The following is a 14,419-nucleotide window of genomic DNA, read 5'->3' on the forward strand; positions in this document are numbered from 1 at the left end:
TCCTAGAAGAAACTCACAATAAAGTTCAGATCACCCATCTTTTTAGTTATGCCGTAAACAAATTTTCAAAGATCTAGTCCACAGAACTAACTGCAGCCACAGGCGCTGACTTTCAAAAGTGCCGGGGAGGGCTTGATCCCCAGCTCTGCCCCAGGCCATCCCCACTCCACCCCTTCCCTCAAGGCCACACCTCCACCCCACTTCTTCCTGCCCCCGCTCTACCTCCACCCTGCCTCTTCCCACGCAGTTCCACCCCCTTCCCTGAGTACACCGCATCCTCACTCCTCCCCTCTTCCCCCCAGAGCCACCCAAATGCTGCAAAACAGCTGATCCCGGTGGTCAGGAGGTACAGGGAGGGAGAGGGAGGCACTGATCCACGGGGCCCACTGGTGGGCAGGAAGCACTGGGGGGTAGAGGAGGGGGGCTGCCAGTAGCCGCTCAGCACCCACAAATTTTTCCCCATGGAGTCAGCACCTATGACGGCAGCTGCTTTCAAGAGAACTCTACTTCTAACCAGATGCCATTTCTGTCATTTTAAGTACAAGCATTCTTTAAATATCTGAGCTGGTTTAAATAGCTAAGGGCTTGTCAACACTACCTGCCAGATCAGCAGGCAGCAATTGATCCAGAGGGGGTTGATTTATCACTTCTACTCTAGATGCGATAAATTGACCGCCGAGCGCTCCGTCGACTCTGGTACTCCACCAGAACGAGAAGCGCAAGCGGAGTGGATGGGAGAGTGTCAACTGCTGACTTACCACAGTGAAGACACCGTGGTAAGTAGATCTAAGTACGTCGACTTCAGCTACACTATTCACGTAGCTGAAGTTGTGGTATCTTAGATCGACCCCGTGCGGTAATGTAGACAAGCCCTAAGAAACCAAAATATTGAATTTCAATATGAGAGAGAGAGAGAGAGAGAGAGAGAGAGAGTTGATAAATTTGGTGCTACCATCTTAAGAATGTAAAGACTGCCATTAGTTGGTGTTGCACAAATGTAGTCACATAAAAAACTATTTTACATCTATCTCTATTGTTTTAAACAAATCCATTAAATCTGTACTTATTTTTGATTATTTGAAGGGAAAATAGGGTTTGCATCATGATGATGTTCAGGAATTGAGCCCTACATTATTGTATCAGATAGATGGCCAGTGAGCATCACATGCACATTTGAGCTTCTCTTTCCAAGGAGAAATGCCCTAAGAAATCAATTCTTTTTTGTCAAAGGCCAAATTCCTTAGTCAAGGTCCAGATTCCAGAGAAAATAATACAAACATAACAATAATGATAATAATAATAAGTACATAAAAAGATTTTGGGTCCATTCAAAAACATCTGACAATCCAGATTTGGCCTGCAGTCTGCCTATTGACTACCCCTGCCCTAAGCCCTGACCCTACTGTTCCCCAAAGGCGACTGATGGACGAAGCCGCTAGGAATGTGAAGCAGGAGGAGATGGCCATCAGACCCTGCCTGAAGATGGAAATGATAAGTACTGCTCCCAGAGTTCAGAAGGGGGCAGATGTCAGGCTAGGGGTGTCCAGCAGGGTTAATGGATTTCTCCAATTGGCAAATTTCCTTGCTTCAGGTTCACAAAACATCAAACCTCAAGACCAGGCTGAGTCCAACATATTCAAAGTTCATACTATAGCTTGGCACACTGGTAGAGCTGAACTCTATGACATGTGACAGATGTGTAGTCAAATTGCTTAATGCACTACTGGAAGGCTATACAGATACTATGGTAATAACAAGTACGGTGTAAAAACCTATACAGAATAGAATATATGAGTTTCTCTTTCCCCAAAGGCCAAAAGGACAGTTATTACCATCTTTAATACCACATGACTATACCAGCCAATATTCCTAAATTTGAAATCAGGAAGTTGCTGGCATGCTCTCCTTTCCTTTTTTTTTTTTTTAGATCGGTTAGGTAAAACAGAGGATAAAAATAATGAAAGCTCAGTAGGAAGTCCATGTACTTACAAGCTGCTTTTCTGTTTTCAGTGTCCGTGAGGGGGACTCAGAGACCTCAACATTAATGTCACCCGGATCTCTCTTCAAATGGATGACCAAAATCTGGGGTAGAGTTTCAAAACAGGAGCACTGAAAGAGAGAGCAGTGCAGGATACTATATCATTTTGGCCATGAGTAATGAGATACACGTTTATAAAAACCTTTGCCTTCTGTTTAGGCTTGCCTTTTACATTTTAGCAGCTCAGCCCAACTCTGTTTGGGCCCATCTGTTGTATTATTTGGCCCTGCAAATTTTCTTTAATTGTGAGCTCAACTGAGAAAAGTGACCTATTTGATGGGAAATGGTGCTAAAGAGACAGTCTTTGAATTATATACATAGGCCTCTTTATTTGGACTAACTCAGTCTGTGTTAAGACCATGCCTAGCAAACGAGAACAGTGTGAGACCAGAAATCAATGAACCAAAATTGTTGTGTTGGAAATTAGCCCTAACTGGTGGACAAAATAATGAGAGGAAGGGCTCTTCCAGACAGTACTTCCCTTCTGCGGTCCTCAGAAGGGGACTTTGGAAGGAAAAGCTGCTTACCACAACACTGTCTGATTGAGAGATGGGAGAAGGGGAAGGAGTGAACTTCACCATGATGCTGCCACCCCCACAGTGTCCTGCGGCCCCAGACCTTCTTCATCCTGATCCTCTGAGATGTCCTGACCAAACTGGGCCAGAGAGAAGGAGCCAGATAACACCACCACCTCCATATAAACACACCCACCACCTAGGATGTGAGACTGTGACACACACACCCACACCCCTCCTTATGTCTTCTTTTCCTTTCCCACCTATTTCTTCTCCTTCCTACCCCCTCCCCTCCTTTTCCTTCTGTTGAAGGAGAGTCTGGCTTAGCTGACCAAGGCTGTATATATTACAACACTGCTGTGAGTCTCTTATGAGAAAGGTTTCAGAGTAGCAGCCGTGTTAGTCTGTATTCGCAAAAAGAAAAGGAGGACTTGTGGCACCTTTGAGACTAACCAATTTATTTGAGCATGAGCTTTCGTGAGCTACAGCTCACTTCATCGGATGCATACCGTGGAAACTGCAGCAGACTTTATATATACACAGAGAATATGAAAAAATACCTCCTCTATTTCCAGCAGGACAGTGGGGTGGGAGGAGGTATTGTTTCATATTCTCTGTGTGTATATAAAGTCTGCTGCAGTTTCCACGGTATGCATCCGATGAAGTGAGCTGTAGCTCACGAAAGCTCATGCTCAAATAAATTGGTTAGTCTCTAAGGTGCCACAAGTCCTCCTTTTCTTCTTATGAGAAAGGCAACTAAATGCAATGCGCTAAATAGCCTTATGCTGGTACAAGATTGCCAGGTCTCAGAGTAGCTGATAAGACCATGTGCTGTGCCTGTGTTTCTCCACAGTGAGGCTGCAAGCAGCGCCACTGATGCGGGGGTGGGGGTGGCAAAGGGCAGCTGCCCCGGGGCCCGACAATTTAAAAGGGCCTGGGTCCTTTTAAATCACCACTGGAGCCCCAGGTCGCACGGTCCAGGCTGGGCAGGCTGAGGGAAACTAGCCACCAGCCCCGCCCCTTCTGCCTGAGGCCCTGCCCCTTCAGGGGCCCAGAGTCGCCCCCCACCCCCCCGCGCACACCTTGCCTAGGGGCCGGCAAGTATGTCGGCCGCCCTGTTTGCAATTGAGCATCATCCCTGAGACAGAAGCTATGTTTTCTATCTTGCTGTTCTTTTCTTTCCCCTTTGTGTGTATTTATCTTGTTTTGTCTTCCAGGAAACGGGACTTTAACAACAACAGCAACGCCAGCTTCAGTCCATCTCACCTAACTTCTCTGTTCCCTAAAGGCCAGACGGCCCCTTATTACCATCTTTAATACCATCTAAGAGACTGTCAGACAAGGGGGACTTCCTTCTAAACACCCTCTCCAGCCAAAGGGAAAGGGAATGAGGGATGATGTTAAAATGAAAGCCTTACTTAATACTTTTCATTTCATATACTTTAACTGTCTTTGTTTCCTTCTTTTTCTGTACCTTTAATACAAGTTTAAATGATGTGTTTGCTACGGTGCTCAGCAAGCAGAGGGCTCTGGACAGGGCCGGCCTTACGGAGGACTGGGCTGGGCCACCGCCCCGGATGCCACGCTCGGGGAGGTAGGGTGGGGGGTGCCAGGCAGGTACCTCCCACCAACCTGACCTGCCGACAGTCAGTGGGGCTTAGAGGCAGGCATGGTGGCACCTGGAGAGGGTGGATAAACTGTGTTGCAGGAGGGCAGCTGGACCAATCAGGTAACTCCTCCGAAGCAGTGGGGGAGGAAAGTCTCCACTACCATCTGCAGCCTCCCCACTCCTGCTCCTCCCACCCCCACCAACAGAGCAGCCCCTGACCAAGCTACCTGGGACCGGGAGCCGGCCTCCTGTCTGCTGCACAGAGCAGGCAGTGTGGGGTGTCCCCTCCCCCCACCCATGTACCTGGTCTCCGCTGAGCTGGGGTGGGGGTCAGGGGCAGCTTGGGACCTACTGGTGCTGCTGTTCAGGCCTCTGAATGCTCTGCTTAAAGAGACAGCGCGCTGACCCAATCGCTCAGGCACACACACACTCCCCCGCCCCAACACACAGACTCTCGCACTCTCGCTCACACACTCCCTGCAACACACGCATACTCTCTAACACAGACACTACCCCAACACACACAGACACTCTCACACACACATTGCCCCCAACTCTCTCTCTCTCACACACACACACACTGCCCCCTACACTCTCACACACCCAGTCCCCCAACACACGCACACACGGCCCCAACACACTCTCTCTCACACACATGCACACCCCCAAGACACAAACACTCCCCCAACACACACAATCTTTCTGTCTCACTCACTCACACACACACCCTTCCTGAAACATATGCACACTCCCCCAACACACACACAACTCTCACTTAGGGTTGCCAACCCTCCCGGTTTCGCCGGGAGTCTCCCGGAATCAGGCCCTATCTCTCGAAGGCTACTGAAGCCAAACTGGGAGATTTTGTGTAAAGTAAAAAGACTTACACATGTTCTTAACTTTAAGCATCTCGTAAAGTTAATAGGATGCTTCGTGTGGTTAAAGTTAAGCAGGTGTGTTATTAGTAACCATGTTTATTGCAGCAGTGACTAAGGGCCCATCAAGAATGGGGCCTCATTGTGCTAGGCACTGCAAAACACAGGAGTAGACAACCCAAATGGACAAAACAGACACCAAGAGGGGGAAAGGGCATATAAAACACCAGCAGAGTCAACAATGTCACAACAGCAAATGGCATCTTAGTTCCATGATTTTTTTTAGGAGATGGAGGATGGTTTTAGTTAAGAGGGAAAGAGCCAATCAGCACAGGGTAGAGACGGTCTCCCACTCTGCTCATCTTCTTGTCTGTAGGCAGAGTGTGAAGGCTTCCTAACCATAACCAGCTAATCTGCTGTTGTAGATCACCACAATTCCTAATGAATGCCAGGACACTTTCCTTACCACAGAGTAAACTGTTGGAGCCGGAGTGCACTTGTGAACACAGAAGGTGAGATTCAGGTCAGGCTTCTCCAGCCTCATCAGATAGCTACCTCCATGGGAAGTGGTGGACTGGACCATATTCACCTGGTATGGCTAGGAAAAGAGTGACTAATTAATAGTATTTCCACCAATTCAGAGAGGTAAACAGAGAAGCACATCTTTTGTCCATCTCCCGTGAGCGCCTTCCCAGTAACAGCCAAAGTTGTTTCCAACTTCTACTGCCCTGGAAGACCCACCTCTAACTGCTATAAATAATAACACCTCAAACCTAAGCGCACAGGGATTTCCCAGTCTGTCTCAGACCGGGACCTCCCACAAGGGAGACTCTTGGGGAGATGGGATCTATACACAAATGATCTTTGCTTTCTTATGCTCTAAAAAACCTCTCGCATTTACACTTCCAGAGAAGATAGATGAGTTACCTGACGAAACTCTTCTTTGTCCTTAATGATTTTATTCATCAGAAGCTGGAAACATTCCACCACCTCTAGCTGGTGCACTGTACACACACAAATCAGCATGATCAGCACGTAATTGCAGTGGCTGGTTCCTCTGTTCTGTGCAGGCTGAGAAGAGCTGCTACCCCTTGGGGCACTATCCTCTGCACATTTCCATCTCTCCTGGTTCCCTCAGAGAGGCCTCATTGTTAAGATTGTGGATGTCTCCAGTGACGTCTCCAGAACTCTTATGCACAGCCAGAACTATCAGCCTGAAAACCTCTCTGGCAGCTGTCCAAACATACTATTTCCAGTCTCTTTTTTTAAACCTGAAACACTGCAGCTTTAAAGTACCATTTAAAACACCCAGAGGAGGATTCACCATCATGCTGCCCTATTCCACTTTAGTAATCCCTGGTTCAGTGCCTCCCAGAGCACACTTGGTGCCTCTGAGCAGAGATGCATGCTGGGCATCAAGATCTGCAAAGGCCTAGGTCTGTGGAGAGCATTCACTGTGAAGGAGGGACAGCAGCAGGCAGTGGGGAGGGGAGGGAATCAAGGAGAAGAATTGGGATTTCGGAGCTTTTTTATTTGCCTGATGAAGCTTCCTGGGTTCATGGAGAGGCAGGGGATTTGATGCTTCTTGGGGGTACCCAGGGTTGTGAGGCACTGCGTTACCACCTGTCCTTAGCATGAGGAGGCCTTGTAGGTTTGCCAACTTTCTAATCACACAAACCGAACATGCTTGTCCTGACCCCTGCCCCACCTCTTCCCTGAGGCCCCACCCCTTCTCTGAGGCCCCACCGCCCTTCACTGCATCCCTCCTCCCTCACTTTCACCAGGCTGGAGCAGGGGGTTGGGGTGTGAAAGGGGGCTTAGGGCTGGGGACGAGGGGTTCAGAGGGCGGAGGGGGGTGCGGGGTGCAGGAGGGGGCTCAGGGCTGGGACAGGGGGTTGGGATGCAGGGGGCACGAGGCTCTGGCTGGAGGTGCAGGCTCTGGTGTGGGGCCAGGGATGAGGGGTTTGGGATGTGGGAGGGGGCTAAGGGTAAGGCAGAGGGTTGGGGTGTGGGGGTGTGAGGGCTCTGGCTAGAGGTGAGGGCTCTGGGATGGGGCTTGGGATGAGGGGTTTGGGGAGTGGGAGGGGGCTCAGGGCTGGGGTGTGGGAGGGGGTGAGGGCTTTGGCTGCAGGTGTAGGCTCTGGGGTGGGGCCAGAGATGAGGAGTCTGGGGTGCAGGCAGGCGGCCCCGGGGCTGGGGCAGACTGAAGATGCCTGCCCAACTCTTTCCCTGCTGGCAGCAGCAAGCTCCGGGGCCGGGAGAGAGGCCCATGGCAGCTGGGGTGACCAGGTGTCTGGTTGTCGACTGGAACACCCAGTTGAAAAGAGACCCTGGCAGCTCCGGTCAGCAGCACCGACCGGGCTGTTAAAGGTGCGGTCAGCGGTGCTGTGGAGCCAAGGCAGGTTACTCCCTACCTGTTCTGGCCCCACACTGTGCCCCAGAAGTGGCCAGCCAGTCCGGCTCCTACCGGTGGGGGCCACAGGCTCCATGCGTTGCCCCTGCCTGAGCACCAGCTCCGCACACCCACTGGCCGGTTTGGGCGGGAGGGGGTACCTGCAGGCGAGAACAGCGCACGCTGCAGAGCCTCCTGTCTGATCCCCCACCTTCCCCTCCAAACCCAGAGTCCCCTCCTGCACCCCGACCCCCTGCCCCAACCAAGAGCCCTCACCCCTTCCCACACCCCAACTCCCCCTGCTCCAGAGTCTCCTCCCACACCCTGAACCCCTCATCCCTGTCCTCACCCCAGAGCCCGCACCCCTCCTACATCTCAACCCCCTGCCCCAGCCCAGAGCCCACTCCCACACCCTGAACCCCTCACCCCAGCCCCACCCCAGGAACCTCACCCCCTCCTGCACCCCAACCCGCTCCCTCAACCCACAGCCCTCTCCTGCACTCCAAATCCCTCACCCCCATCCCCCAGCCTGGAGCCCCCTCCTGTACCCCCTCTTCCCCAGCCCCACCCCAGAGCCTGCAACCCCAGCTGGAGCCCTCTTCCCCTCCTGCACTCCAACTCCCTGCCTCAGCCCGGAGCCCCCTCCCACACCCTTAACCCCTCATTCTTGTCCCCACCCTGGAGCCCACACCACCATTTAAAGCCCTCACCCTCTCCTGCACCCCAACCTCCTGCCCCAGCCCAGCGAAAGTGAGTGAGGGTGGGGGAGAGCGAGCCACTGAGGGAGGGGAGATGTAGTGGGCGGGGCCTGGAAGGGGCGGGGCTAGGGTGTCCGGTTTTACAACAATAGAAAGTTGGCAACCCTCGTGGCAGCCCTGCATACCCCACCTTGCTCCCCTCCCCAGTTCCTGCCCACCCCCTACCTCTCTCCTCTCCAGGCCCCTGCTGTGTGGCCCTTTATACTGTGCAGCCATGCAGCCTAGAGGGAACTTAGCTGGCAATCCTTAGGCCCTGTCTGTGCCCTCCAGGGGTCAGCTTTCCGACAACTCCAGACACAGGCAGCGCAAGCTCCCCTCTCATTCTACGCAGGTTCCGCTGTCCTCACGGAGGCTAGTGATAAAAACATTCCAACTCCTCCGAGCGTCCCCCAGCACTGCCAGTCCCTTATTCACAGGCCACTCACAGAACTACTAGACCCACGTTCCCAAAGGAACACTACACCACGCAGGACTAGTTACACCTTAGAATCCTAGAATCCTAGAATGTCGGGGTCGGAAGGGACCTCAGGAAGTCACCTAGTCCAACCCCCTGCTCGAAGCAGGACCGATCCCCAACTAAATCAGCTCAGCTTAGCACACAGCACTTACATTTGTTTATAGAGAAAGCCATGTAAGTTTCTTTAACAAGATATACAAAGGAAAGCAAGTAGAAATATTTTAAACAAAGGGTTACAAATAAAATAAAATCATAACACACCTACTCGAGCCTAAGCTAAGATATTATGTCATAAGAGCAAAAGCTCACCCAACAGCCTCCCAGTATATTACATCCAAGCTTGGCTGCGCTTTTTCATTCATTAAGCGAACCCACTGTCAGCTTATTTCCTAGGTGAAGGATACCATGTGTCTTCTTGCATTCCCCTGATATACAAACTAATTTTTTGATCTTAGTCATAAACTGGACACCCTCCTGCTGCGTGTTTCTTCCTGTCGATTTTGTGATCTCATGGACTTTCCAGTCTTGATTAGGTGGTGATTCCATATGTAAATAGACTTCTATTGTAGGACACACAATGCACCATGGTCAGCCAGAGAGATCAGTGTCCCCTATTTCTTGTCAGAACAGAACCTGTTTATCACTTTCTGGTGACCTGTCTTACATACATTTTCAGAATAGGCACATAACTCCTTACATATTATACGTACATACACTTTGCAAAGACTATGATGATCCGTGTGACACAGGCTTTCAGTAATCACCTAACATGACTCTCTCTGGCAATCTAGTACGAAGATATCAGATCCAGGGTATTGTTGTAACCCTTATGCACCCTTGTGCCCTCTGCCAGTTGGTACCAAAAGGTCCCTGGGTGACAGGGAGCTAATATGGAACCAAAACAGAGTACTTGGGGTGGCTCACAACTAAGAGAAGTATCATGGCAGCGGGGCCAAGAAAGGGGTGAGTAAAGGAGAAGAAACTTCAGGAGGAGTCAAACAAATATCCAGACTTCGGGGATATTTTCAAAACTGACCCACAAGTGCTTCTGATGTTCACCATCACTAATACTGAGATACATCAGCAGCAAGAAGCATCTCCTATGAATAACACCTGTTTAACTGCAGTTTATGAATGCGAGTACCACATGACACAGAACTCAAGAGGGCACTGAATCACAGAAATGTAGGGCTGGAAGGGACCTCGAGAGGTCATCAAGTCCAGCCCCTGTGCTGAGGCAGGGTCCAGCAAACCTAGACCATCCTGACAGGTGCGACAGCCTGTTCCAGAGTTTCACTAAATTGTCCTAATATCTAACCTAAATCTCCCTGTGACAGACTGCACACTTGTGTCTCCTCCTGCACACTGTTGTAACAATCTTTGTACACAGTATGCCTTGTGAGGTATCATCTGAACACTCATAATTTGCTGGTCAATATTGCCCCAAAATGCACGTGAGAACATTGTATGTGAAGTTATAAGATTTCCCTGTATAATGTTATTAACACATGTTCCAAATCACAGCAGAAGTTGGTGAACAGGTCTATCTCAAACCAAGGAATGGGTTCTCTGCTTAATTTTCATTTAAGCAGTAAACAGAGTTATCAAGCAGGAAGGGAAACAAAAGAAGGTCCAACAGGTAGGAGAAAGCAGCAGGGAGCATCCTTCCCTATAGACTTTGTCTCCTGAATCTCAGCTGGAAATGTTTTCCAAGAGAGCAATTAACACTACAAAAAGGAGGGACAAACAACTCAAGGCACCCTCCTCTCTCTATCAATTCACTGCACCAGAAGAGACAAAGAAAGCAGCCATTGAACTGGAGAAAGGGCCTGCCCTAAGACATTTGGTCACTAAGACTGCTGAAAGCATGTGATGAGAAAACTTTGCTTTGAATTGAACATAGTTTGTTGTTAGGCACCAGTTGTGTTTTTTCTTTATTTTTTAACCGTTTCTTATGTTTATGCCTCATTACTTGTACTCACTTAAAACCTCTTTGTAGTTAATAAACTTGTTTCATTATTTTATTTAATCCAGTGAGTTTAAATTGAAATGTCTGGGTAACTCCATTTGGGGTGGCAAGTTAAGTGCATATTATCTCTATTAAAGGAATAATGGACTTTATATAATTTATATTGTCCCAGAGAGGGCTGGGCAGTACAGGACAGACATTTCTGGGGGGAAATCTGGGACTGGGAGTGCATTGGGGTCACGCTACCGTATAACTGAAACTGGTCAGAGCCAAGGGGTGGCTGACTGGCTGCAGCACACACAGACATAGCTGGTAGTGACTTACATGCTGGAGGCTCTTTGTGAGCAGTCAAGATTGGAGGCCACAGCATCAAGGCATTGTAAAGGACACCCCAGGTTAGAGGGTAGAGGTGACAAACTTACTCATTGGTCTGGATTGTGACCAGGTATGTCAAATTCCCTTGCTGCAAATTAAGCCCATTACTTCTTCTCCTATCTTCAGTGTACAAGGGGAACAACTGATCCCTGTCCTCTTTATAACAGCCCTTCACATATTGGAAGACTGTCCTCAGATTCCCCCTCAGTCTTTTTCACGCAAGACTAAACACAGCCAAGTTTTGTAAACTTTCCTCATAGGTTAGGTTTTCTAAACCTTTTCTCATTTTTGCTTCTCTCCTCTCTCCAGTTTGTCCACATCTTTTCTAAAGTGTGGCACCCAGAAATGGACACAGTGCTCCAGCTGAGGGCTCACCAGTGCTGAGGACATCAGGACAATGACCTCCTGTGTCTTACACACTGCACTCCTGTTAATACACCTCAGAATGACATTAGCCGTTTTTTGCAACTGCATCACATTGTTGACTCATAGTCATTTTGTGATCCGCTACAAACCCCACATCCCTCTCGGTACTACTATTACCTAGCCTGTTATTCCCCATTTTGTAGTTGTGCCTTAGATTTTTCCTCCCTAAATGAAGTACTTTGCATTTGTCTTTTTAAAAAAAAGTCATCTTGTTGATTTCAGATCAGTTCCCCAATTTGTGAACGTCCTTTTGAATTCTAATCTTGTCCTCCACAGTGCTTGCAGCCCCTCCCAGCTTGGAGCGATTCCTCAAATTTTATAAGCACTCTCTGTCCAAGTCATTCATGAAAATACTGACTAGTACCAGACCCAGAACTGCCCCCAGTGGGACCCCACTAGATGCACCCTCCCAGGTTGACCAGTGAACCATTGATAATTACTCTTTGAGCATCTTACCATTGTTCATCCTAAGATATTGGATAATTTCGTCAGTATTAGGTGATGAATTACCAGTCATCCTTTGACACAGCCTTTGTAGATGGTACATGATGTGGGAGTTGCCAACATTATTGCAGCTACAAAGTACAACAGAGACATACAATTAAATTGCCACAGTACAGGTAGAATCTAGGTTCTGAAACCACTGATGCTGTAGCAGTGCCTCCAGGAAAGAGTGGTCTCTCCCGGTGTCAGGGTTGGGTCCTGTTGGTGGCACAGTAGGAGGAATCCCAGAAACGAAAGAACGGATGGAATTCACCTCTCACCTCACTGGGAGGGGCAATGTCTCTGGCTCAGGGTTACAATGCATTAAGGCACTGGGTAAGGGTGTGACAAGAACTACCTGCTCTGGCCTTCATTTGCTGCCCTTTTCAGTGACCAGCCTAACATGGGCGGCAGCTCCTTGCCCCGCCTCTTCCAGCCAAGGCCCCGCCCCTGTTCACTGCTCTCAGCCCCTCCCAGCCAAGGCCCTGGTGGCGGGCGGGAGGGGGCGCAGCTGAGAGCTCAGCCCCGGCCAGGGTCGAGCTCTCAGCCGCGGCTGGGACTACGGCGGAGCTCTCTGCCCTGGCTGGAGCTCCAAGCCTGGAGCCCCTTCCCCATTCTGCCCCTTCCGCCCGTTGCCCCACCCCATTCCGACCCTTCCCTGTTCCACCCACAGCCCTGGCCCTGTTCTGCCTCTTCCCCCTGCTCGTTTCTCCCTCACACCCCCTCCCGCAGGCTGCGGCCCTGAGACTGGAAAAGCTCTGTGCCTCTGGAGCTGTGGCAGGGAGTGAGATTTCCTCCAGCCCCGGGGCCATGGCAGGGGGAGATTTTTCAGGGGACCCCAAATCCACCACGGCTCCTGCCCCCAGCAGCGTGAGTTTGGGATAGGCTTAGCCTCCCCTAGCCTCCGTTACACGCTGCCCATGCAGCCTATTCTTAGGTTTTACCATGGCAGCTTCTTTGGAATGGGATTTCTGACTCAGCAACCCTTGGCAATCCTCACTAGTCACACACCCGTCCTTAACCTGCTCTCTGTAAGTCACCTGCAGAAGTGAAACCAGGGAACTAACCCCCTTTCCAAGAATGCCACACAGTGCAGAGCAGTCAGATTGTAGCCACAACATGTGACAGCCAAAGAGGCAGCTCTTTAAAGATAACCAGAGAGGAAATATAACATTAAAGGATTTAAATGGTATGTCTCTGCCACCGTGCCCTGGTCCTCTCTCTGAGGTGGGGGACAACACTCGGCCACCCTTCTGGGCAGGGCATAACAATACTGGAATGGGCCCTCAACAAACCATTTGAAGTGAGCTCCATCTGCCTGTATAACTTCTAGATGCCCCTCCCTCCTCCTCTGCTCTCCCATACCTGCAGACTGCTGCCCCATCTCTTTTCCCTTCTCCCTCGCACCCCTGCAGCCTGCTACCAATGCCTACTCCTTTCCCTACCCCTCCTCCTCTGCCGGCTCCTTCCTTTCCCCACAATACTGCCCTTTCAGTCTTGTCTCCATGGGTCAGTCCTATAACGGGTCCCACAGCACCAGAACCATGCAGCTACCCAGCCTAACCACACGTTTCTTGTGTGTTGTTGCTGATGTAACCCCAGGGTTTGCTGTGAATGCCCTCACCTGATGATGGCCTCTCTGAACTCTCGCGTGAAGAAGAGACACTGCAGTACGCTGTTTAAGTAGCAGGCAGAATCCTGGTTACGCAGCCCCACGTATGCACCTGTAACCAGAGAAAATCTATTTCACGGCTTTATTTATTTATAATTGTTAAAAGAAGAGAAAATGATTACATATTTTACTACATATTGACTTGTCAAAGTGACCAGCCAGAGAACTGATACAGCAAAGGTTCCCAATCAAAACTGGTGGGGAGTATTATTACTATTTATTTTTTGTATTGTGGTAGTGACTTCTGATCTAGTTAGGTGCTTTCTTGGTCTGGTTTAAGTTTATTTAAACAGTGTCCATGATGTTCCCAGGCTTCAGTAGGATCAGATCCCTGACTTCAGGTGAAATCATTACCGGCTACCAGAAAACCATCAAAGCTTCGGTTTCCCCTGGAGCTGCAAGTAAACATCGACAACAGTACGAAGAACAAGGGATGGGTCCTTTACGATTAACCTCTCTATCCCAGGTAACTTATTTCAGGGTACCCAAGACATATCTAAGTAAATTCCTGACACACTTTCTTTTACTAAACTCTGGCACCACCACCAGAAACTGCAAAAATAGCCCAATCATAAATTTGCTGATATAAGGCCTCTGAACCAATAGCCATTTTGGAGGGAAAACAAAGAAAAGATTAGTTCAGAGCTTTTATAATCTAAACTACTTGGGGGATGGGTGCTTGTGTGTTCTCAATAACTTGCCTAAGGTTTAGTCTGCACTACAAATTTATGTCTATATTATACTGACCTAGTCCGCAGTCTAGTCAATGCTATGTTGACTAGAGAGCTTCTCCTGTGGACCTAGGTACCACCTTTCACGGAGATGGAGTATCTACGTGATGGGAGAAGCT

The 14,419-nt window shown here is 49.6% G+C and overlaps 1 protein-coding gene across 6 annotated transcripts in view; it reads right to left on the reverse strand.

The window, feature by feature from the left end:
• The window catches only part of LOC140912362 (uncharacterized), a 103,635-nt gene that overhangs the window by 87,025 nt on the left and 2,191 nt on the right, over positions 1-14,419 (reverse strand). For all 6 annotated transcript variants that reach the window (XR_012159277.1, XR_012159278.1, XM_073346629.1 and 3 more), the window contains exons 3-7: positions 13,522-13,621; positions 11,871-11,989; positions 5,965-6,041; positions 5,504-5,635; positions 1,990-2,109 (exon numbers count right to left, since the gene is read on the reverse strand). Coding sequence is in view for 4 of the 6 variants with exons in the window: in XM_073346629.1 (XP_073202730.1) it covers positions 1,990-2,109; positions 5,504-5,635; positions 5,965-6,041; positions 11,871-11,989; positions 13,522-13,621 (548 nt within the window). In the remaining 2 variants the exon portion in view is untranslated. The remainder of the gene's footprint in view (positions 1-1,989; positions 2,110-5,503; positions 5,636-5,964; positions 6,042-11,870; positions 11,990-13,521; positions 13,622-14,419) is intronic.

Source organism: Lepidochelys kempii, chromosome 6, assembly GCF_965140265.1.
Source record: "Lepidochelys kempii isolate rLepKem1 chromosome 6, rLepKem1.hap2, whole genome shotgun sequence".
In the NCBI taxonomy this organism is placed as follows: domain Eukaryota; kingdom Metazoa; phylum Chordata; order Testudines; family Cheloniidae; genus Lepidochelys; species Lepidochelys kempii.